General features: G+C 37.0%; 1 protein-coding gene across 1 annotated transcript; it reads left to right on the forward strand.

Moving 5' to 3' along the window:
- Positions 1-2980: 2980 nt before the first annotated feature.
- LOC139721479 (uncharacterized) lies at positions 2981-16859 on the forward strand. Its single transcript, XM_071632799.1, has 5 exons — positions 2981-3108; positions 3176-3306; positions 13086-13478; positions 14460-14701; positions 15228-16859. Exons 1-5 carry the CDS (start codon positions 2981-2983, stop codon positions 16857-16859), a joined length of 2526 nt encoding a protein of 841 aa, XP_071488900.1.
- The last annotated feature ends 10928 nt before the right edge of the window (positions 16860-27787 follow it).

Genomic DNA, 27787 nt, shown 5'->3' on the forward strand with positions numbered 1-27787 from the left:
AATTATGTTTACAGGTTAGATTTTCAGTTTTTCATAATTGGAACAGAATTCTATGATATACAACTATTGTCTCTGAGGGAAATAGCATGTATGGATTTGACTTGGTCTGATGATACACTAGATAAATGTGTTTCAGACATTTTGTGGTGCGTAGTTCACAAACTAACATTAGATGTCATCTACTTTCCCCAGTGGCGTACCGTGGGTCAAGACATGGGGGGGGGGGGGCACCTCGTGGAAAAGTTATTTGAGGGTGTGTGCGTGTGGTATGTGTGTGTGCGCGTGTGTGCGTGCGCTGTCAGTCTGCAAACTTAATGGGGACTATAATACATAACGGAATGTGATACATTCCACAGCGCAGTCATTGAGCAACATTGTAAGTTTTCCTTACATGGATTATGGAATGACGGTGTGAAACGACAAATTACTGGCAGCAACATCAAGAGAATTGCATAACAAATAAATGCGAGCGAGCGAGCTCAAAAATTTTAATATTCTACAGTCCAAAAACTGCCGTTTATAGCTTTACTTTTTCACTTTGGAAAATTAAGGGGGGCGCACCGGGCGCAACTACTGGCAATTACTGGCAGCAACATCAGGAGAATGGCATAACGATTAAATGCGAGCGAGCGAAACGAGCGAGCTTGAAAATTTGACATTTTACAGTCCCAACACTGCCGTTTGTAGCTACATTTTTTCGCTTTGGAAATTAAGGGGGGGGGGCGCACCGGGCGCAACTGCTTGCAATATTACTGGCAGCAACATCAGGAGAATGGCATAACGATAAAATGCGAGCGAGCGAAGAGAGCGAGCTTGTAAATTTTGACATTTTACAGTCCAAACACTGCCGTTTGTAGCTATTATTTTTCGCTTTGGAAATTAAGTGGGGGGCGCACCGGGCGCAACTGCTGGCAATTACTGGCAGCAATATCAGGAGAATGGCATAACGATTAAATGCGAGCGAGCGAAGCGAGCGAGCTTGAAAATTTTGACATTTTACAGTCCAAACAATGCCGTTTGTAGCTATATTTTTTCGCTTTGGAAATTAAGGGGGGGGGGGCGCACCGGGCGCAACTGCTGGCAATTACTGGCATCAACATCAGGAGAATGGCATAACGATTAAATGCGAGCGAGCGAGCAAGCTTGAAAATTTTGACATTTTACAGTCCAAAAACTGCCGTTTGTAGCGATATTTTTTCGCTTTAGAAGTTAGAGGGGGGGGGGGGGCGCCCGGTGCGCCCCCCCCCCGATCCGCCATTGGTAGTCAAGGGTGTCGGTTTATGTTCATGATTGGGGGAGGTATGACCAGAGAGGGGCGTCGAAGTGACCAAGCGGGGGAAGGATGTCCAAAATCTGCACTTTAGAGCATCCCCTAATTGTTTGTGTTTGTGTGTGTGTGTTTTATATACATGGAAAAGTTAGGAAATAGCCCAGGTCAAGTCTTATCATTGGCAATGCGAGGCATTTTAATATAGACTATGTAAAGCAACACTGTAAAATCAATGATCTAGCTTTGATATAACGAAGCGTAAGGTACAAAGGTGTCTACATCACATTGCGCAACATTGCAGCGACTCTTTTTGCCGTTCGGATGTTCTGAGTACACTGCGCACATCCTGCTTATATTCAGAATGCCAACCAGGAATCACGCTGAATCACAATCTTTTGTCTGCTCCGGGCTTTTTGAACAATGTTTCACGCTATATTATACCCCTTTTATTATGGTTAAAAGAAATCTTAGAAAAAAAAATCTTGAAAAAAAATATCGATAATGATCACCCTTTCATGTCGATTTCAAAAGCAGTTTACTAACCCTTGAATTACCATTTTGGTATTTTTTTTTAACCAGCGGATGGGGGGGGGGGGGGGGCACGTGCCCCCCCCCCCCCCGTAGTTACGCCACTTTCCCCATCTCACCCTATTTTCCCTTCTTGTTCGCATATTGCAATAGTGTGTTTACATCTGTGCAATAATGTGTTTACATCTGTATGTCCATTATGTTTGAATTGTCTGTTTTTTATATTTGTCCAGACGCATACATCTTCTTTCCCTTTCTTTCCTTCCTTTTCCCCTCTACTCACTCCTCTTCTTCTTCTCCTTTATCTTCTCACATTTGTCCTGCTCTCGCTTTGTGCCTCCCTTTTCTTTTCCCCCAGCCTTTGCTTCTTTTTTCTCCTCTCTCCCCCTCACTCTGTTCCTGTCTCAGCCTCACACTTCATATAGCATCCGCTATCTCTCAACATTCCTCATTCCACGCCCTCTCCCTTATTCTTCTATACCCTTTTCATTACCTTAAAGGGTAGTGATACGTCACTAATGGAGGATATAAGGTTCATATTATGTATTATGTAAAACGGGTTTGTTTGTTTTTTTCACTCAACTCTGTTTGTGTATATAATATAATTAATATACTCAATGTATTTCCACTACTGATGCTCTGATGATTTGTCTCGTGGTTGTCGTAATGATTGTATTTTGTTCGTGTTTGTATATGTAAGCTATTTTGTCTAATTGTATTTTTATCGATGTAAATCAGACACAATTCAGCCGTTCGGCTGCGAAGTTTGATCAATAAACCATTCCATTCCATACCATACCATACCATACCATATTCGTCATAGTTTCGTCTCTGTCTTCTTCCCGTTAATGGTTTTTCTTTCAGTTTAATTGTATGAAACTTCTTATTCAACAATTGTTCGAAACACTAAATACAATAGTCATGTAAATCTCTACATTTACTTCAAATGTATGACATAACGAATACAGATTAATGTATAGAATTAATGCTTTTACAAGTTTGTGCTAGTCGTAATCGAACAAATATTTTGCCTTATTACCCCAATCCCACAGATATCTTTTTTCTCATCAGTCGATTATCGGAAGCAAAGCTTGTTGCTTCTGGGCACCCACCGAAGTGTATGTCAGATGAATCTGACGTGGTTGGTCGACTATTAGGTGAGTGTCAGACGTGTGGGGCTTGATGTTCATCGCACGATCTTGCCCCGTCGTGTCTGACGCTGACCTGATAGTCGACCAACACGAGTCGGATTCGTCAGACTGTGATCCGATACGCTTCGATGGGAGGCCGAAAGCCACACTTTGCTTCCGGTGAGTGACCGATGACAGAAAATCTCTGTGAAATGGGGGTGTAACTCCATTTCTTTTATCTTTTCAGTGGGGATCAACTTCCCAGTGATGTTGTATCGATTAGCCCAGGAGCGTGGATTCGACTTCTCGTGCAACCACATATTTCAACTCACCGCAGTCCCGATGTTGAAATCCGCATTAGTTATGAATCTGCAACAGGTAAGGATACAACATCACAGTCACACAGCATGCTTTCGATATCCATGTACATGTATGGTCGACGTGATTTTCGACTCGGTATTCGCACGAGTCATCCCCGCATGCCGGATGATTCTTCCTAGAGTTAAATACTAGAAACTTCAACAAAAAAACCATGTCATTTTGCCAGTGTTGTAGCGTCAAAGCGCAGTCAGAAGTGCTTTTCAACAGGATGGAAATCTGTGCATAAACTGGCCTATGAGTCGGAAATCAAGTCGGTCGTGCAAATCAAAGAAAACAATTAAGAATGGTTTTGTTTGTTTGTTGTTTGTTTGTTGTTCATTTCTTTGTGCCTGTCATGGTAGGAAGTTAAAACAAAAATAACAAATCATAAACGGCCAAAGACAGACGTGTCTTCAAAACTGTAAAAATTTAAACATATTTTTTAATTGATAATAATGACATGGTTAACCATTACAAACATTGAATGCTCCTTTTTTTTTAAGTCTCTAATCATTTATTATACGTTATATCTTATATCAGGATTTATCATATGATATAACTCGATACCTATGGTATGCACGCAAATCAAGGGAAAAAATAAAAGTGTCAATTTTGTCTTGCATAAAAAAAAATCAATATATGACAGATTACCACTTACGTGTAATCATGACAATAAATGTTGGAGTTTCTTTGGTTGTTCACATAGAAATTCATACAAAAAGAACTTATATTTTTGCTTGTAGCTCATGGACGGTATAGCACGTGGGCCTATTTTACCTAATATTGAGCTCGAGGGCCTCTTTCACTTAAGTTTCTAGTGTGGGAAGTATGACTCGTGAGCTGTGCAACTCGCGAGCTGTATGACTCGTGGGCTGTATGACTCGTGGGTGTTTTGACTCGTGGGATGTATGACTCGTGGGCTGTATGACTCGTGGGCTGTATGACTCGTAGGTGTTATGACTCGTGGTCGTGGGTGTCTAGATCGTGACGTGCACCCGTCAGTATTGATATCCAATGGGAACGTGGTTGCTGGTTCCTGAAGACCTATGATCTCATAATGAGTACCTCTCCTCCCACCTCCCCCCCCCCGCATGCACACTGACGCACGCACACGCACACACACACACACACACACACACACACACACACTTATCATGTTTTATCTGATCAAAGACTCGAGGAATAGAAGCATACAATATACGTGAGACAAAGTTTTTGAGAACCTTACTAATTCTGCATAAACCCCCACGCGTATATGAATATGGCTGTGCATCACAAAAGCAACAAAAATTTGCACGACCCAACCATTCTTTAGGATTAAAAATAGGTAATATGGGTCAACCTGGTCAATTTTTAGTTCTTTATAGTTTATAAAAGAGCAAGTCATCTTTTACGTCATTCGACAGTTTGGGACCATAACACGAAAGAGGATTTTTTTTCTTGAACACTTGTTTTCCCTCGAACGGTGTGATTATATAGGCAAAGTTGTTAGGCATGGCTTTAAAGAACCAGTTTAATTTTGTAAAAATCTTTTCCACTCTTTTACCTATATATTCTCATAACTTTTGAAAAGATAATGCTTTCGCATTGAAATAAAATATTAATCATATTTTCATTTCAATTCTAATATCAATTCATTTTTCATATAAAATTCCCATATAAAATCATATGATGATTCATAATATCCAGTTTGGGAATACAATAAAACATTACATCCCGGAAACAAGCATCATATATTGTAAGATTATGTAATGTGCGTGCTACTTGATTCATGTATTTTACACCTTGCCACCCCTGTCGGTACAACTATGAACAATGAACTCGAGGTCGACGCACGACCTGATCTTTTGAAGGGTCTATTTTAAAGACAAATTTCCTAGAGAGGTATTTTTACCTCGTTCCACTCTTCTCTGTCTCAGCTTCTTTCTATTATTCAACCATTGTCACCAAGACGAACGCAGAATTAGCACTTCGCACACCAACAGTATAAACCTAACATAGGCATTTACACTCGAACGAAACACCCATCCCTTTTGCAATTGAATCGGTTGAGCCCACTATTCGCGCCATTTTCCGTTGGCAGTATATCTTGCTAGCTCCGCGTCACTAAACAACCCCACCCAAGTTTTAACTCGCTATGCTACCTTGACTTCTATGTTATAGATAAAGGCACATCTGAGTAGCAGGAAAGAACCTAAGTGGCATTGTCACGATTGTTTTTCTTTGTTACATGTATCCTAACGAATATAGCATTCAAGGCATGTATGAGTAAAGAGTTTGCTCCAATGTTGAGGTATTGCAGGTATGAGTGATTACGAGGAAAGTGTGGTTAGTCACCACATTTTCCTCAAATGTATTTCTTTATTTTTAATTCTTCTGTAGCTTCACCACATAACGTGATGATCAATATTCAAACTATGTTCCATTTCAGTACAGTAGATGAACAAATTAAGCCATGTATATCAAAATTCAAATGATCAAAGTCCACTTGTATTCCATTTCAGTACAGTAGATAAACAATTTAAGCCATATATATCCCGTATTAAAGACACAGTAGTACCAAAAAGATAATCAAATCGAGGTCCATACATCAACCACAACTTTTCACTCTCGGCAACGTCGCTGAATTAACTTGACAAGTATATGTATGAAAGACATTTTTGTGACTTGTCGATTTCGACTCACTCTGGTTTTACTGTCACAAATACATGAATTGTTATACAGTCTCTTAGTTCACTGTTCGCATCCAACAAATTGTTATGTTTCTTTGTCTCCACAGCTTAATGTCTTTTCTACCCGTATTCTACCCTATTGTACCGTATGTCCCAAAAAAAATTACAACGGGGCCCTACGCAATGATATCTTTAAAGATATTGCATCAATCTAAATACAAATTCAGGGTATGAAACTTTAACTCATTGCCCACATCTTACAGAAAACCCCATTCGATTTGCTTCAGTGGTCAAAGAGAAATTAGGAATTTTGTAGAGGATGTCGGGAATCTCTTTTGTCGAAGTTCTGTCAATTGTTAACACACAAAATCATCGAAGTGCTAAACTTGGAAGAATCAGACTCATGACATGCTTTACTACAATCCCCATTTCTCTGTGACCGCTTAACCAAATCGAATGGGGATTTCTGCAAAATAGAGCTAAGATGTTATATTTTAAGACCCTGAAGTAGCATGGAAAAAAAATAATCATATTGGATGTTATCAATGCGAAAATTTGATTGTAATTTTTGTGGGACATACTGCAGTATGTCCCACAAAAATTACAATCAAATTTTCGAATTAATAACATCCAAAATGATCGACCTGTCTAAGTGCTACTTCGAGGCCTTAAAATATGACATCTTAGCTCTATTTACCAGAAAACCTCATTCAATTTGGTTAAGCGGTCACAGAGAAATGTAGATTGTTGTAAAGCATGTCATGAGTCTAATTTTTCCAATTTTAGCAATTCAATGCTCTAGTGCGTGGATAATAGACAGAACTTGGACAAAAGAGATTCCCGACATCCTCTACAAAATTCCTCATTTCTCTTTGACCACTGAAGCAAATCGAATGGGGTTTTCTGTAAGATGTGGGCAATGAGTTATAGTTTCATACCCTGAATTTGTATTTAGATTGATTCACTATTTTTAAAGATATCATTGCGGGGGGTTACGTTGTAATTTTTTGGGGACATACTGTATAGCATCCAAATTCTCGCCTTCCCTCCGGTATCTGCCTTCATATCCTCCCTTTCTTCTCTACCCATACCATACACGATTATATCGAAACAAGCTTTCTCTAGTCCAGCCCCCCCCCCCCCTTTCAGGGCCCCGTTGCAAGAAAGTTGCAATCAATTGCAAATAATTGCTAATTTTGAAACAACCATTCTGATTGGCTCAGGGTCTGCCCTATTAAGAAGACATGCATGTAACAATGATTTTGATTGGCCAGTGACAATCAGTTGCAAGTTGCGTTTAAACGCAAAGTTTCTAGCAACGGGGCCCAGCTGGAGTCTGCCTTTATTTCTTCCTCTTTTCCTCCACCTGCATTCCACCCCGAGCCACTCTAATGCCAAACAGGAATATGTTAAAATGACACATTCCTTTCAGAAAGGAGATTGTATTGACATATGATACTGCTTATTTCTCAATATGTGTAAGTTACAGTACTTGCTAGATCACCCCTAAAGTGAAGCATATTATTTGAATTTTGTGTTTTTGTGTGTCTACGCTTTGCAGTCCTGCGGATCATGTCAATTTCGTTTCAATCACTCCTCTATATTACAGCACAACACGCACCGATGCACCTCATCGTATACACCCCGTGTAAACGATGTGCACGCACTGCACTTCTCGTTGCACCATAATATGCTGCTATCACGCAATGTCACTCATTGTAAATGGATCCTGATTTCGGAATAGATGATCAACAGCTCGTCAACCACGCAAGTCAGTACTTCACTATCAATGAATTCAACAGTCAATTTCCTTCTAATAAGGAAAATCAGATTTGGGCTAATTTTAGTTTAATCCATCTTAATTCAAGGAGTTTAAATAAAAATTCTGAAACGTTTGAATTATTTTTAAGGTCCCTCAATGATTTCCCATTTTCCGTTAAAGGAGTTACCGAAACATGGTTGCATACCAATTCCCCAGACCTATTTGGCATTGAAAATTACAATTTTATTCGTAATGACAGAAAGCGTGGCATAGGAGGTGGGGTTGCCATGTATGTCAATAATCAAATTAGATTTAAAATTCGAACTGATTTGTGTATTCAGGGAGCAGAAAGTTTATTTATTGAAATCTTAAATGATGAGAAAAATATTATAGTTGGTACCATTTACCGTCCTCCAGAAAATGACATTCAATCTTTTTTTGACAACTTCGACCAATGTGCTAATGAAATTCTTGGAGAGAGAAAATCCGTTTTTTTTTTAAATGGGAGATTACAATATAGATTTATTACAACCCACCCATTTCCATGACATATTACTTTCCAATTCACTGCATCCCCACATTAATAAACCCACCAGAATAAACAACACCACCTATAGTAAAACATTAATAGATAATATACTGTCTAATGTTATAACTGAAATCTGCACGAATGGCATTCTTTATTCAGATATATCCGATCACCTACCGATTTTTATGATTAATGATAAATCTGTAACAACCCCAAAACGCCGCCAACCCAAACAATATTTGAAAATGCATAGAAATGAAAAGCCACAAAATATCGATTCATTGAATCAAGATTTATTCGAAGAACAATGGAATGACGTCGTTGAACTCTAAGATGTTAATTCTTTTTATGAAATGTTTTTACAAAAAATATTAGATTATTATGATAAACATATTCCTTTAACTCCCAAAACAAATGGAAGGAAAAAAGTTCGGCAACCCTGGATTACTCAAGGTCTTATACATTCCATTCTTACTCGAAACCGTCTTTATAAAATATCTCTGAGGAAACCTACTCCTGAAAACGTGAAAAGGTAGTAGTTTTTTGGTAGTTTGGTAGATACTTTATTTTCTGCAAATCAATATATACATAGATTGAATAATTATGAACATAGGAAACATACAAAGTATATTTGAAACAGAGTCGTTTGACTTGCATAAACAACGATATAAAAGGAAATTAATGATATTACAGTATGCATGTCTATGCAGCTGGGATTACAATAACAATATCATATCTAAGAAGTGATAATGCAGAGGGCCGCCATTGTAAGCATTGCTTGAAAAGATGGCCGGCCCGAGGAAAAGGCAGGTAGGTAAATTGGTAACAATACAAATTCAGCTGCGAAGATAGCAGGGGAAAATAAACTCTGATGTGTGATGGTGGTGAATGTGCGTGCGAGTGCTTGAAAGTGCACAAGGGCAGATAGGCTGGGATTTAGAATAATAAAGTTGGTTTGCTGGAAGAGGGGATGACTTACGATGTTGCTACTATCGGGAGACCAACATGAGTCATATAAATTATTCGTGCTCAATTCGTATTTGAAGTATACTGTGATAAAATATGCTTCTTTAAGTTTGCTTTGAATGAAAACAAGGAGGCACACTGTTTCAACTCCTCAGGAAGAGTGTTCCATGTATCCGGACCGTGATGTCTAATCGACTTTTGAGCAAGTAAAAGCTTTGGATTACTTAAATGAAAATCATGAGAACGACGGGTAGGGTATGAGTGAATATGATCATTAGTTACTAGGGCATTATGGAAAAATGGTAATAAATTTCGAATGTGTTTATGCATAAATATAGCAAATAGGTATGAATGTGTATCATGGGCCTTTAGAGTTTTTAGGCGATAAAATATGGGATCAGTGTAAACCAAAAAATTTGAATGTGTGCATATACGAAGAGCCTTTTTCTGAAGAAGAAAAATTGTGTTCAATTTGGTTTTGCTACAGTTGCCCCATACAATATTACAGTACATTACATATGGTAGAAATAAAGTGTTGTATAACATAATTAAAGTTTGATCATTAATTAAGTATTTCATTCTCCTTAAAACACCAGTTGCTTTAGATATTGCTGTTGTAATATTCTGGACATGAGTATTCCAAGTTAGATTACTATCTAGGGTCACTCCTAGAAACTTGGTTGAATGTTTCTCAGCAATGTTTATATCATCAATAGAAATACTTTGAGGAAGGGTGGGTTGGGATTGAAGCGTATGAAAATGTGTAAAACATGTTTTATCAATTTTCAATGAAAGCTTATTACTTCTAAACCATTTCGAAATATTACTTAATTCCATGTTAAATGTATCAACCAGTGTTACAATGTCCTTGTGGGAATAAAAAATATTGGTGTCGTCTGCAAATAAAATGAAGTTTAAACGAGGAGAGGAATTAATGATATCATTAATATAAATCAAAAAAGTAGGGGCCCGAGGATAGATCCCTGAGGGACACCACATGACACGTTCAAATGGAAGGGATAATTGGATTTAAATGCAACATATTGTTCTCGATGACTTAGACAACTTCTAAACTACGACAAAGTAATCCCTCTCACGCCATAATTATGTAATTTTTCAAATAAAATGTCATTATCAGTAGTGTCGAATTAAATGCTTTACTAAGATCCATAAAAACTCCAATCATGAGCTCCTTTTTAATAAGCGCATCAATGATATTATCAACAGATTTGATTATAGCATAATCGGTAGAAAATCCTTTCCTAAAACCAAACTGATTCACATTTAATATTTCATTTTCGATCATGAACGAGGAGAGACGCTTATAAACTAAGTTTTCTAAAATTTTCGATACTGCAGGTAACAATGAGATGGGTCTATAATTTTTCACCAATGATGGATCTTCTCTTTTATAAATAGGGATAACTTCGGCGATTTTAAAAGAGTCTGGAAACTCACTGTTAAGTAGGGATAGATTAAATATATGGGTGAGAGGGGCTGCTAAGGGGTAAATTATTTTTTTCAAAAAATTCACCCTTAAGTTATCAGGCCCACAGGAATTACTACATTTCAGAGATCGAACAATATCAATAATTTCTGATTCATTAATTGGAGTAAAAAACAAAGAATTTTGATTACTTTCAGGTAAGTAATCTTTATAATTTTTAATATCATTTATGGGAATAGATGCTGCTAAAGAAGGACCAACATTAACAAAAAAAAATTCTTAAAAATATTTTTTTTTTATTCACATTAATGATATTATTAATTCCTCTCCTCGTTTGAACTTCATCTTATTTGCAGACGACACCAACGTTTTTTATTCCCATATATTATATATTGCAACACTGGTTGATACACTAAATATGGAATTAAGCAACATATCGAAATGGTTTAGAAGTAACAAGCTTTCATTCAATATTGATAAGAACTCTTTTATACATTTTCATACTCTTCAATCCCAAACCACCCTTCCTAAAAGTATTTCTATTGATGATACAAACATTGATGAGAAACATTCAACCAAGTTTCTAGGAGTGACCCTAGATAGTAATCTAACTTGGAATACTCATGTCTAGAATATTACAACAGCAATATCTAAAGCAACTGGTGTTTTAAGGAGAATAAAGTACTTAATTAATGATCAAACTTTAATAATGTTATATAACACTTTATTTTTACCATATGTAATGTACTGTAATATCGTATGGGGCAACTGTAGCAAAACTAAATTGAACACAATTTTTATTCTCTAGAAAAAGGCTCTTCGTATATGCACACATTCAAACTTCTTGGCTCACACGGATCCCATATTTTATCGCCTAAAAACTCTAAAGGCCCATGATATATATTTATATTTAACTGCCATATTTATGTACAAACACACTCAAAATTTATTACCATTTTTTCATAATGCCTCAGTAACCAATGACCATATTCACTCATACCCAACCCGTCGTTCCCAAGATTTTCATTTAAGTAATCCAAAGCTTCTACTTGCTCAAAAGTCGATCAGACATCACGGTCCGGATACATGGAACACTCTTCCTGAGGAGTTGAAACAGTGTGCCTCCTTGTTTTCATTCAAAGCAAACTTAAAGAAGCACATTTTATTACAGTATACTTCAAATACGAACTAAAATCAAATAATTTATATGGCTAATGGTGGTCTCCCGATATAGCAACATCGCATATCGTTCCCTCTTCCAGCAAACCATTTTTATTATTCTAAATTCTAGCCTATCTGCCCTTGTGCACTTTCAAGCACTTGCACGCACATTCACCACCATCACACATCAGAGTTTATTTTCCCCTGCTATCTTCGCAGCAGAATTTGTACTGTTACGAATCTAGTACGTCCCTACCTTTTCTTCGGGCCGGCCATCTTTTCAAGCTATGCTTACAATGGCGGTCATCTGCATAATCGCTTCTTAACTGCAATTGTTGTTGTAATCCCCGTTGCATAGACATGCATACAGTATATTATATCATTAATTTCCTTTTATATCTTTGTTTATGCAAGTCAAACGACCCTGTTCTGAATTTACTTTGTACATTTCCCACATGTTCATGATTATGTACCGTATGAATATTAATTTGCTGATTGATTTTATGATTTGCAGAAAATAAAGTATCTATTAAACAAACAAATTACTGACATAGAACATAGAGGTCGATGTGTGAGAGTTTCTATCAAAGTAAAAGTAAATGCTAAAGAGAAATATAATTGAACCTTCAAAAGCGAGCTTGTAAAAGGGATAGTACAGCATTGGTTGAGATGGACTATAAGGTTTCGAGAGATGATTTGAAACCACTTATGTGAAAGTAAAATTACAGAGCCTGTGATTCTAAGAGGAATTTAAAGTTTTGTTTAATGAAAATCGGTTTTGAATTGGCTGAGATATTAAAAACAAAGTGGTCCTAATAAAATATGGGTCCCACCTTTTATTAGAACCACTTTGTTTTTGAGATATTTCAGCAACACCGAGATCGTATCTTCTTATTGCAAAGTGTTTAACTCCCCCTCCTCCCCCCCCCAAAAAAAAAAACACACACACGCTAATAATGTTCGACCTTTCTCCAGTATCGGATGTGCAAGCTAGATTAATTCGTCAAGTCCAAAACGACACTTTCTGTGTACCATCACAGCAGTTTTGTTTTGTTTACTTTTGTATTTGCTAGTTCTAACATCACCCGTTTTTTTTTTCCTCTTCATAATTTTTCTTGTTAACTGCTTAAATAGTTTGGCTGAACCCTTCCCATTCTCGCCCTATCTCTCAAATACGCCAATGCCGGGCTTCATGGTCTTGTTGCTGAATCTGACTTTACTATAAATATTTCAATTTATTTGATTGACTCGTTTGTGCAGATGCGGATATTGAGTTGACCACATGTAAACCAGAAGACATCATCAGTAAAACTTCGTATCGCAATAACGAGTATCTTTACTGGCTGGTGCAAGCTCCGCCCACTTATGTAATCCATTTCACCGTCCAGTTCCTCCACATCGAGGACCAGTACGACTTCGTATACTTCGGGTTCAATGTCCCGATCCGGCCAAACGACTGGCATAAACTAACTGGATCAATGACGAATAATTCTTTCCGGTCAGACTCAAATCGCCTCGCTATCATATTCACCGCAGACGCTACCAAGCAGAAAGCTGGATTTAATTTTTCCTTGAAAGCTTTACCAAAGAGTAACATGACTGAAACACCAAGCCCTTCGTGCTCTCCTCAGACTGAGACTTACACAAATTTAAGTGAGTGCGAATTCATTTTTTTTAAACATTCTGTGCGTAGAGTATTTTTTTTTCCAAACTGCAAAGCACAATCCTTGGTGGTACAATCTTTGCCATGATTTAAACCAATTACCAAGACCGTAGTTTTTAATAGGACATCAAGTGTCGCATGGCCTATTTCGTAACAAAATTGGTCATGCAACACTCGGCGCCCCATACAAACTACGGTCTTTTTCCATGGTTCTAACCATGAACAAAAACTCTACCATCTTGGTGAATTCGGGCCAATGAGTTTTACGTGGTCACTATCGTTCACTGTATATGACCTATGGCGATTGGTATCACGAAGATATGAACGTAGAGCAGAATATCTTATAAATATGTGCGATTTAGCATGCTAGTACCTTATGATTCACACCATAATTATTTGTGGAATATAGGTCATGTTTGGGATTGTTTCACTCTGCAGACAGACTACACAGAGGTTGAAATCTACTTCCCAAGTACATGCATGGATGTGTTCAGGTTCATTTGAGTCATTTTGCGTGAAATGTGGATATTATGAATAGCAAAAAAAAAAGACCTATAAAGGTACTTGCCATATACCTCTGGACCTCAGTTACACTTTCACCCCTCAAATTTACGTTTATACCGTCAGCAGAACTTGTTGAAATAGCTGCATTTTGAAGAATTTCACACCCTCCCCCCCCCCCACCCAACAAAAAACAAAACAAAACAATACCGATCATCCTATCATCGGATAAAGGATATTGACACCTGAAAGATATTCACATTTCCTTTCCCTCTAGTTTGGAAGGAATCATACACAGCTCTCGAACTATACTTATCAAGACAAGCGAAAAGTTATGCAATCTTGGCCCGTGAATTTACGTACCCAGTATGATATTTATGCTATCACGAATGTGTTGCCATTAGATATCCTATGTCTTTTCCTAAAATCTTGTTTAGCATGTGTAAATCTTAATCTGGTTCCTGAAACAGGTACTTCTACCCGCCATCCACTTGTATCGCATATGCAAGCTATGCGAGCCCATCCAGTCCGGCACACCACTTCGCTCCGCATCGTCATCGTAGGGGTGGTAGCTGCTGTTCTAGCCATCTTCGCCGCTTTTAACGTCTTGGCGATTGTTTGTGGTACAAGGAAATATCGACGCAAGCAACCACAAGCATCCAGCAATTCTTACCTCAGTGACAACTTTTCTTCCGAAGATTCTGACTTTTCCGTAAGTGGACAATATTTCCAAACGCAAGACCTATCATAATCGGTGGGATTTTAAGATATGGCTCAGCGGAATCACCTCCCTCACTGTCACAGCACATTTTTTATACAGTCATTGGCTGAGATGAGGATCTAGCTTTTAACTTTGTGCGAGATACTTAGAAATCAATTTATGAAATGTTTAGGACTGCACAATTTCAAGAGAAATTCAAAATTAAAACGGTTGAGATATCCAAAAACAAAAACAAAAAACAAAACAAAGCAAGCCTAATAAATATGGTCACACTTGTATCGGTATCGCTTTATTTGGGATATTCAAGCCATTTGAAAACCGATTTTCATTAAAAAAAAGTTTGAATTCCTTTCAGAATTATTCATGTTCTTTATCTCACAAAACAATTGGAAACCTGAAGTCCAATCTTCACCAAAACCATTCCATCTCTTTAAAGGTTAGGACCACAAAAGAGACTTTCGAAATGACATTTTGTGTTAATGATCTCATGTTTTTTGCTTCCCGTTTCCTTCCACAGACAAGTTTTTCCAGCGGATCTATGATTCTCCATGATTCAAGCGAAGACCTGTCTGACTCTCGCTCTCAGGGGCCATCCACTCCTTCAGAAAGAAGGATGGCCACAGGGTCAGAACATTCGATTATGTCGTCACAGACAAGGAGTCCGTTCGTGATGAATCAACCGCAGGGTTCCCTTCCCTCTGGAATTTCCGAGAATCTATTGACAGGATCGCAAGTTCAGACTCAATATCCCGAAGTAAACGACTCCTCGACATTAGGAGGATACTCTGATGACGACATCGGCGTAGCTAATGGACCAGCAGTGACGAGAAAAGTACGGCATTCCTATTTCCCGGGTTTCGATTGTTCCTCGATGAGCCCTCATGGACCTGGGACAATGGTGTGTCCATTGCACACGAAAAATTGTGACAGCGAAATTACGGCAAGTCAGACAAGCCCAATGACCGATGATAACTCTATGCAGGATGAAGGCCATCGAAGGGATCCTGATATCGACTCCTATGTTGCTCTCCGCTGCGGTGACCGAAAAGCAGGAGTCGAGGAAATATGTCCCGTTTATTCCATGCCCAACAAAGAGACAAAGAAAGATTTCGGGAATACACCATCGTCAAGAAATGTGTACTTGGATATGCAGTCCGAAAAGAATGATACGCTCTCTCAAAAAGCCATGGACCACGGAAGAGCCATGGAAGCCTTGAATCCATGCTACAGAGTGCCATGTGAACCCAGAAGATTATCCCCTGATAGCATGGCACAGTCCCGCCATCTTCCCGACCTGATAGGGTCTGTTCAATCTTTGATCGAGGCAACACCAGCAAGAAAGCAGACGAATGTAACACGCTTTACTCATTCAGCTTTTTCTCCCTTCGGACAACCTCCTCTGGGGGAGAACAAGAAAAGATCTAAAATCACCCATACCTACTTCCGGGGAGTTGGTTTCAACCAGCTCAGGGCAATCTCCACTCCTTCGGTTCCCGCAGAGTGCATTTATGATGAAGCAAAATCAGATTTCAAACTTTCAGTTGAAGATTATTTTGAAGCTCTTGGAGACGTTCAAGACTTACAAACAGCAGAAATATCCCCGGCAGTTATTCAGACTGCTGGAGAGTACGTAACTCCGTCTTCCTCGCTTGAATCGTTGATTAGCAACGGGAATATGAATGGGCGTAAAATACAGCACATCTACTTTGGTAAAGGGAAGGTTACGAATCAGTGTCACGAAGGGATTCCTACCATTACCCACGAATCTTTTTACGACGATGCAACGTCGCACCATCTCAGAGATCAAACACCATCTCCTAACTTCATCGAACCATCGGCGCCTCCGATGGACACTCCGGCAGACTCTGAGGCACTTGAGCATCTGCCTGCAATCAAACTTAGGAATAAGTCGCCTATGAGCTCATCACCAATAACAAATTCTTCTATCAATCCGGACTATGTTAACGGAAAGAATGATGAGTCTACAGTACATCACATTTACTTTGGTGGAGTTACAAATAGGCATTCTCCATCGGAAGAGGACTCAGATTTCGATGACACAACGTCTCCCGAATCACCATCGTACCGACAGGGGAAAACAGCCGCAATTGTTCAAAAGTTTGAAACACTTAGATCTACAACAAGATAGTTTCATATGTCTGTAACACATACAATCACACATACGGACGCACATTAACAAACACAAGGCGGCTCTCTTGTAAGGAAAGATTGATGAGAGGATAGAAAGATACAGTAGTGAAGAAGGTAGTAGGTCCGAGGTGGACAAGAGGGGGGGGGGGGGGGGAGAGGAGAGGGAAATGGTGGGTCATAACCAGGGGACTGTAGGCACAGAAGCACGGGCTCGCTGAAGAACAAAGAGAGGTGAGATTAACGAAGCAACAACAATTTTGAAAATCAAAAGTAAGAAAAAAAGAAGAAGAAAAGGAATTAATTATCATGCTGTATATGAAGTTTTTAAATGATTCTTTAACTTTAAGGAAAATGTATATTATTATCAAGAGAATTCCAGAATTTTGGTCCAGAAAAGGAGAATAAAGATTTTGCAAAAACCGTCGTAGTCAAAGGTAAATGATATTCATGGGATTGACGGGTTGGATATGCATGAACAGTTTCATTCTTTAAAAACATGGAATCAAACACAGGGGGGAGAGAATGGTTGGTGAGTTTATACAAGGACTGTCCTAATTGCAAACGATAGAGGTCATAAATTTTCAAAATATTATTTTCGTGAAACAAATTATTAGTATGACTTGTCCACGATTCGTGACAAATGATACGGAGAGCTTTTTTTCTGTAATAATAATATTTTTCCTGTATAAGTAGAAAAAAAATTCCACAGGGTACTTCTCGTTGCATTGTTTTTTTTTTTTTTTTTGGTCATTTCAAGAGGCGTGCTGTAAAAAAAAAGAAACAAAAACTGATTACTCAGTCAAAGTGAACTATACCGAGATTTGATATTGTTTTGAGTATGAATAAAATACAAAGAGTGTATGTATACTGTACTTGCGCTGTAGACGATTTAGTGTAAAGCGCTGTGAAACAACTAAAGAGGTTCAAAGAGCACTATGCAAATGTAGTTATTTAATTGTGTGTTGTATATACTAGTACTCCAGACAACAGAATTGTAGATACCTGAATTTTTCAAATCATTACGCTGAAATGATATATGTTATAAAGATTATTTTTACACCATCGTATACATACTATAGACTATGTTAATGCTTACGAGGAACGTTTTATGTCTGCGAAACCGGTGATTCTTATGCGAGCATTGTAAATATAACTACCATGAAAGATGTTTACTAATGTCACCACGTTGAAAATCAAATGCTTTCAGTAACATGTTATTGTCATAATATGAATTGATGACTGTATAGATTATATTTCTTGTCATTTAAATCTGGATAGGCCGAAAAATGAAGTTATTCAGAATCAAGAAATCAAACGATTGTGTGTGTGTGCGTGTGTGTGTGTGTGCGTACATATTTGTGTATTATATTGTCACTGGTATAGTAATGAGCACGAAATGACATTCATGTAATTTTTTTCGTTTCTTGCTCACTTCAAGCAATACGATTCTTAATCAAAATGCATTATGTGATGAAACCTATAAGATTTATCTAAACTGTAAGCATTTTGGCGAGTGATCTTCATTCTTTATCAAGATAATCTTTCTTGACATTGTTACTAGTACACGTAAACGCGCGCGCGCAAACACACACACAAATGAACGAAGGCTCTGATGATGTCACTTTAAAAATAATGGCACCGAGCAAAATACGTGACACCTGTAGGGTCGCTGTCATCATGGTCATCCTTTGTTTAATTTGTAAATTTGGACGCTGCATCTTGATTGGTTACTTGATTACGGAGCACGTTCGCATCTGTAGAGTGCGAGTACTGACTCTTTGTGTGAGTCAGAACTATCAAAATCTGAGATAAGATGTTACGAATCACTTATTCTGTTGTTGGGCTAGGTCTTCAACACAAACACTCACCCTACGGAGAGATACCTTATTCAAACTTTTAAGCAGTGTGCTAGCGTCAGTGTAAATAACAGATACATCTACATACTTGTGTGCAATTTTTTTTTTTCTTGCCCTTTTTTTTGATTGGCACGATTGGATATACAGCTTTAGATTATAATCTGGAGCTCAGATGATACGGAATTCAACTTGTGGAAATGTTATTCTACGCAGTATTATGCTTGTTAATCTGGACTCGCTGGTAAGAACTTTTGTGCACAGTAAGTTGACTTTTGAAGAATAAAAAAATTAATTATTTGAAAATGGAGTTTTACACGCATTAACGAAGGATGGAATTTCGAAGGAGCATGAAGAGTTTGTGGCAAAACAGGTTAACTCCATTCTTGTTAAGTTGAGATATTTTCGATTAAAGCTGGCTAAAAACAAAGAGAATATTAAACTATGGGATATTTTTAATCAGGAACTTCTAGAGTATCCGTAGTTATTTTAGACGTGAAGTATCACTTGAAAGGGTTTATTTTCCTCGATTTGATGATGGAATTTCTTAAAATGTTTAAAAATATCGCTTAGCCCATTTTGCTATCAAATTCTTCATCATTATGTTCTTATGAACTACTAGTAGGCCTAGTAATGTTGGTTACAATCTCATCCAAAGTGAGGAAGGAATGACGTCATCTCCAGGAATAAAACCTTGCAAGGATAGACTTAAAGCAAACTTGACGGAGGTAGAAAAACTAATGAAAGTGACATGGGAAACACATACTGGCTACGAATTCCTCTCTTGACTGTTATTGGCACACTTTAGTTTGCCTCATCAAAGACGATTTCGTTAAGGGTTCTTTTTTCTGTTGTACTTTCTAAATATTAATAAACAGAGTAGACAATCAATCAAACAAAATAACAGATATTAATAGTGACTTTGAAGTTTCAAATTTCATGACTTCTTGCAAGAAAATACATTTTTTGGCATGTCATGTGCCAATTACTTGAGACAGTGATTTATTTGTTTTTCCCTTAATAGTTAATAGTCTCCGATGATATTAGACACAACTTCGCTGAATTATGGGAGGTGGAATGGGTGGCATAAAATGAAACATAACTAATAACCTTCCAACAAAATGCGAATTCTCTTTGTTGGAGTACCCGTAACCTAAGATGACAATGATTGTATGACGCGGGGAGAAGGCTGTAATTTCTAAATTTTTTAATAAACGTGTTTTTTCTATTTTTTTTTGTACACAAACCTTTGAGAGAGCTTTGAGTTCGAAACATCATCATCTCCTCTAACTTAAATGTTTGTTGCAACCAATATTGTTATTTCGTTATTATATGATGATGTAATACGAAATAATACAAACGAAATAATGTTCGGAACACTTGTATTCTTTATATGGTATGCATTTGTTTGTTGTTTGCCATATTCTAAGAGGAATTCAAAACTTATTTGATGAAAACTGGTTTTGAAATGGCTGAGGTATAGAGAAAACAAACCGGTTCTATTAATAGGTGGGTTCCAACTTTTATTAGGACCTCTTTTTTTCTGGATATCTCAACCATTTGTACAAACCAATTTTCTTCAAATGAACTTTGAATTTCTCCTAGAATTGTATGCTCTTTGATATTCCATTAGAGGTTAATTATTATTTGAATTTGAATTAGAATTAGAATTGAATTATTACTAAAAACAGTCGGAAACATGAAGCCCGATCTGAACCAAAAGTATACCATCAATTTAATGATCATTATGCTTGATTTAATTTGTATATTTCACTGTAACTATTAAATTCAAATTGAAGCTCATGATAAATTGCTCGAGCATTGATGTAAATTGCACTTTAACATTGTATACAGTGTAGCTTATCTGTACAGAATAAAGCTCTCGGTATGATTTAGCTGCTTCCATAGCTCAGAGTCGAAATACAAAGGTATTCTCCATGAGCGGAATTATTTCTGTGATTATTCAAACTATCATCAATGTGACTGCCGTCACTTTTGATGGGCACATCAGAGTTAACAGTATTATAATTTGTTTCATCGCACCAAGACAAGAGAATCAATCGGAATAATGCACAAATATAGAGACTACGCTGAATTCTTTTGTACCAGTATATAGTTCCGCAGTAACATCATTTTAAAGGGCGGTATTGGTGGAGATGAGGATTGGACTTTTAACTTTTTGCAAGATACCAAGAAACCACTTATTAATAGTACAGAGCATACAATTCTAAGATGAATTCAAAATTTATTCGGTGAAAATCGGTTTGGAATGGCTTAGACTTCCAATATAGAGTAAAACAAAGCGATCGTAATAAAAGGTGGTGCCATCTTTTCTCACGATTGCTCTATTTTGGATGTCTCAGCTACTTAAAAACCAATTTTCATCAAATAAATGTCGAATTCCTCTTGGAATTACATGATCTTCCATAAGAGGTTTCTCATTATTGCACCAGAAAAAATGTTGGAAACCTGAAGTTATGTATCAACCAAAATCATATGATCCATCTACCTTGGAGTGGGGTGCTCATTTTAAGGCTGCCCCCCCCCCCAAAAAAAAAAAAATGCTGTATTTTTGCACAGCTGTCTAGCATCAAATAATATGATTATCATTTCTCTTTTAAAATACATGCAGGGTATCATTTACGTTCGTCATGTACAATTCTGGCATAATAGTTACATTCGAGTTTTAAATAGTATGAACACATGAAGCAAGCATTGGTCGTTAATTAACCTAATCATTAGTCCTTTTTGCCATGATTTTCCATATTAAAATTTTCATTTTGCTTGCGTATCTCTTTCCGGTATCTTATGCAACCAGCTGTGTATATATCTGGCTAACATCCATTTGTCTGCTGTTCACTCTCCCTGCATGCGCTTCGCTTTTCATAACCAACCACAGGTACTCTGTAATATTGTGTGGAGAGGAGAAAACGTTTCCCGTTATTTCTGGCCTCAGTGCCGCGACTGTCCAATTACCTCTTTTTGGTTACCCGTTGCAATGTTGACATTAATTATATGATTGACACATTGATTATGCAAATATTGAATAAACGGAAATGGCTATATCTTTCCGCTGCAGGCTTGAGCGAAATGCAAATGTCCACGTGTGATTCTTTGCCGCTGATTGTTTGATATGTCGCCCAAGGAATGGCGCAGACAGTATAGAAGATCTAATTATTGTCACCATGGTTAACGTTGCTATTACCAAGGAGGTTTAAGAGTTGGAGTTCCGACTGGCTGTAATTATTCAAACAGTTGTCAGATTTCTATTGATGTACAAAAGAATTTCACAGGTGCATTTGTGCCTTTGATGATCGATGTTCGAAGCCGCCATCTTGCTTAGCAATCTAAAGATTCATTTTTGAACGTTAACATAATATTGGCCATATTTTGCTTATTCATATGTTAAATGAAATGAAATTTCACTTAATGATGAAGCATGTAAAACAAAAGTCAATCCCGTGCAGAAATTTGTGCAAAAGTGTAAATCAGAGCTGTATCATGTGAAAATATTTTAAACTGTACCATCCTGGAAAGCCGGTTTTATCACTTTTCCGCTTTATTCTGAAAAATAAAACTAACATGTAATAATCTTCAAGTATAATTCTTTATTGATAGATATATGAGATTAGTGCCCGGGTATTATGCCCAGTCGAGTAATTTTCATCTTATTTCAGCATTTTTTTTTTGCGCAATTTCTATTCGCACATCCTCCGTGTCTGTAACCACCTACGTTTTATAAGAAGGGATAGCGCAAAGTAATTACCATCACAAAGACATATCTTCCTTAGAAAGTGGCTGGTGATTATGCAATGAGACACGAGTCAATTGTCTTCCTATCTGAGCGGCAGATCCAGTTTGCCACATGCTTCAAATATTTTTGAGCGGCGGCTTCGAACATCTAGCAAAGGAAATAAGACAGTTGTGACTCCATTCTCTTGAACCTCCTTGCTATTACCATACTGGTTTACTCTGCGTGAGATATACATGTTTGTTCCTGAGAGCGCTAAAAGAACCCAAAGTCTGTTTGACTGTCAGCAAAAGTGTTTAATTTCACTAATCTCTCCGAAACCCAGATAGGCTACACACTTAAAGACACACACACGCACTGACACAGATATATATATATATATATATATATATATATATATATATAGGGTATGTATTTTTATGCATTTTCTTTCTTTATAAACAATTATACATATTTATATGAAGAGTTTGTTCGCAAAAACCGATAAGTCCATATTTGCCAAATGGAGATATTTGCGATTAAAGGTCAAGAAAAATACAGAGAATGATAGAATTTTTTTTGCTTCTTTTGACCATAACTTAAAGAATGTACCTTTATAAATAAATAAATCATTTAAAAGGTATCATTTTGTACTTTATGACAGAGACCGTACTTCAAAATCTTCAAAAATAGACTTATCTGTTTTTGCGAACAAAGTCTTCATTTATACACATATACTTTTTCTTTCATGCACCCTATATATATGTAGGTAAAATTATACATACATATATGACTGTGTTTATACTTGTGCGTGTATACTTGAGTGTGTATGCTTACTAGCTCTTTTCCCCATAGGAATAAAAAATGTAACGAGATATAATTTTCGCACGTACATAGAGTACATCACAAAAGACCTTGAAAATCAATCTATGTTCATATATTAAAGTGAAAATGTCTGGAACTGTGTGTCTACTCTTCTAATTATCTTTCTACTTTATCTCGTTACAGCCTCTTTAAAAAATACAAAGCAAAACAAAACAAAACAAAACGCACATGAGTTTTGTAAATGTAATTATCATCATTACCTTAATTGTTTTTACAATTACCGCATTTTGTAATTAATATCTGCTCCATTTTAATCACTTAGCGTAAGCATTGTTCAAACATGGTCTAACATTACAGTGATCTTACGTTGGGTCTCCTATCAGTGTCCAACAACCTTTTCAGATTTTCAGGCATACAAAAAAGGACGTTCGTTTCAATGTCGGTCTCCATACGATTTAATTCTTTCGTACCCTCCCAGACTGCCACCGACAGCATTGCATATAAGGCTACAGCTTCAACAAACAGAAATTTGTCGACAAACCAAATACGCTGGCGCACCGCCGCAATTGATTACTGCTACACGTCTCCAAATGATATATATTTTAACGCGTCCTGTCTGAGCTTCATTACGCTCCAAATGGCGAGTTGCTTTACAACGACCTAAAATGTGTTTCGAGTGGAGAAACGCTGTATTATAGCAGTCACGAAAGCGATACCAGACTAAAATAGTTACAAAGAAGTTGAGTGTTTGCTTCCGGGCTGGAATTCACCGAGAATCCTAGCAACTGCTCCTGAAACGGACAAAATCATTGATAATCATATTTATCACCTCTGAATAACATTTCTGACACCCTGTTCCTAATTTAGTGGTTCTTATTTGCCCGAACATGTGAAACGTCGACTAAACTCACATCAATGAAGTTTTCTCAGCCAACCTCCGAGATGTAGAAGCAAATCCAAAATTTGCAGTCGTTCTATTCTAATTCTGAAGTTTAATTCAAAGAGTCTTTGGTGTACTGAGAAGGCTTGCAGATATTCTTCGCAAATCCAAACACTTCTTTGCTTGACACGACTTGTGAAGGATTTAGCAAGGTAAGTGGTCGATACTCGATAGACTGAAACGTGTGCATGCAATCATTTGAATACTTTTGCTGCGCAGTCTTTCTACCATAAATGTGGTGCTCGGGAAAGGAACGATAAATGCAAATGATATTATTGTCTCCTAGATCTTGATTTTTTTTTCAAAAGGTAACATAATGTTAATGTTTGCTTGTTCAGGACATTGCAGATGAGATCATTCTTTCCCTTGTCGATTTCTCTAAGATTTTGTAATTGTAGCGTCATGGTGAGCAGCGTTAATTATCATGCAACTGCTGATATCTGGTTATCGGTTATTTTGGGGTTCATGTATTAAACTAAACATAGAGTGCATCTTTAAAAATACGATTTATGTTAAGTTAAACGTATTCATCATAATTTGCTTCAGGCTATCGAGGTTTTAACGTCACAAGGAGATTAACTGTCTCTTTTTTCCTGAATGATCACATTTAAGAGCTTTCATCTCCACTGGTTTGCGGTGTTTTATTACCGATGATTTTACTTCTATGTTATCGAGATATTCTGTTAAGAAATCTGAATCTTTTTGTTTTTGGTCGCCTAGTCCCCACAGCCCTACTTGTTTCGTGAAAAAAAAAAAAACGTTTTCCCGTTAGAGTGGAAATGTTCTTTTGATAGTACTAACACAAAGAGAGGATAAGCTTACCTAAAAATGTCAACTCTTTGTAAACAACGCACTTCCATATTTATGTTATTATAATATGATTATAATAATGTTTCATTAGGGAAGAAATGAGGGGGGGTTGGGCATTCAGGACAAAAATCAAATAGATAACCCGAATGATGAAATAAATCGCTCCACAGGATAAAATATCGTATCACATCATGTGTACAATTGTAACAAAAGTAGAAAATATTAAAAAAAACACAGAGGAGTTATATCTAGAATTACCATTATTTGTGTAAGTTTAATAGGAATTAACCGAAATAATCAGAGTATTAAAGAGAGAAAGAAGGGGAGAAGACATGAAGATGGTAAGGATGTCTAAAAACAAACATATTCCACTCACGACAGATACATAAACTGTTATAGTTTTCTTTTTCTTTTTCTTCTTCCTCTTTACCAAATATTTCAGATGAGACCTGTAAATGCACTTATCTTGTGTACCTGCTGTTCATTTCTGGTAGCTGAAGGATTTGGTAAGTTACGAAAGATATACAATAGTTAACTGTAAATGTCATTATAGAACACTGACTATATAGTGATATTCAATGGGCCTAATATATTTCTCTTGCGTATAAATGTACAGGATTCATACTCAGTATGAATGGATCATCTGAAAATAATATATTTTACTCAGAAGTTTATATCACGCTCCGTACTGCTGTTGATTTCTGTGAAATCTGTTATTGTTTAAAAGATAAGCTGGATCTATAGAGAAATATTAGGTAAAATATCACTTCCACCAATTTTGATTGCCACTAATGCTTATGTGCTAGTATACAAATGATGCACAGGATAGAGTGCGTTAGTGGAGATGTAGCGCACTCGAGGGTAGGGCCTATTTACAATTGTTAAACATGCACTACATTGTAAATACCCGAGAGTGAGCTGCATCTCCACTAACGCCACGAAATAATCCTGTGCATCATTTGTTTTATAAAATGGGTCGAAAACTAACAGCATTTTCCACGTACCTTTGTGGGTCAATACCAGTCAGCTACATGTGGCACACGCAAGATGTCTGAAGATGTTCGTCCCAAACATTTACGCACGTCGCACTCGGAAATCCCGCACATATAAGAACTGTATGTATAAGAGTATACGTACGCCAAACATGTTATGCACACAAGAAAGGCCGGCCGGCAGCAGCCCGAACTAGAAGTTGTTTACAGGATTGACAGCGCGTATAGTAGCGCGCGACGCACTTGTAACAACTGATTGAGTGCGCACTGCTAGTGTAAACATTGTGACGTCAGGCCGTGCATGTTAGTGAGAAATTAATGCACGCACACGTGACTCATTTCAGCGCTTCCAATTGGCTACATTCTTGAACCCATTTTATAATCAACTTTACCGAATGAAATACCCCTTTCGTTCGTTAAGCAACTATTCCAGCCCCATTCATTAGTTTGTGTGTGTGTGTGTGTGTGTTAGTATGGGGGGTGTTATAGGGGAAATTGTATGTAATTACAACTCGATGTTATCCCTCGTGTGATCACATTACACAAAAACTTTGACATAAAGACTCGTACACACTTCAATTTTCCCGGCATACCTGGCCCCATAGTGTCTGCGCCACAAATGTGATTATATTATATAGTATATATGTTTGCATTCTAAAATTCTAGTAAGTATTGTTCATAGCATCAGCATCATCTATCAATGAGTAAATGTACAATAGTATATAGGAGAATTTAAAATGAATATGTTTCATTGGTATTTCAAATTGGTGCTGTTGTTGTTTTGTTCCAGTGTTCCACGTCTTACAAGGTTGGCTTTCTTAGTGGAACACTGTTTTCCATCATTGTGATTATTTACTATTTTTGTTGCCATGGTGCATTGTTTCTTTTTTATGACATTATTCGTGCATATACTTTATATTGTATTTGAAAAAAATCCTTTATCAGACGAGTGTAAGAAAAATGACAAAATTGTATCACTTTGGATTATGTCAACTTTTTCTTTTCTTTTTGATGATGGAAATAAATACACTATTGAATTGAATTGAATTGAATTGAATTGAAAAAAACAACAACAAACAAATATTGGTACACACATCCGCACATAACACATTTCGACCACACCACACGCAAGATGAGAACTGTCCATTAAGCACTACTGGGATACGTATCACAAATATTGCATAAAAAACATAAATAATTGTCTTGTTTAGGAGCATACACGAAAAAAGGACACACCATACACAACATCAAACACACACATTTACACACACACACACCACCACCAAAAAAAAAAAGAAGAAAAAAAAAACTTTCGCAGACTCGTGAAAATACTAATCACGCATTAAATATAGCTTGTGTCATAATTCAAAATCCAAGGCCGTGACGCACTGTACATCAATAATTTTACTGCAATTGCGGCCATCATCGAAAATAGGCATTAAAGGCATAATTCAACATTTGCAGATGAAACAAAAACCCAGCGTTAGTGCTTCGAAAATGTCTGAAATGTGAGTTAAGGATAGAAAGAACCAATGTAAATATTTGAACCAGTATAATCGATGTTAAGTATTGTTAAATATACAAAATGTGAACAATAGTCATAACAAAAATGCTTCAGACTAAACCCTCTACAGTTATAGTTTAATAATAAAAATAGTGATATATCCTTATATTTTAGGCTTTATTGCAAAATAAAAAATATATATATATGGTAGGATGTTTTGTGATACAACTGACCTACACAGTATGCATCAAAATTGATATCTTGAACATTTT

The sequence above is a fragment of the Diadema antillarum genome, unplaced genomic scaffold (assembly GCF_040938485.1).
Source record: "Diadema antillarum isolate AM-2024a unplaced genomic scaffold, OU_Dant_1.0 scf00000013, whole genome shotgun sequence".
NCBI lineage: Eukaryota > Metazoa > Echinodermata > Echinoidea > Diadematoida > Diadematidae > Diadema > Diadema antillarum.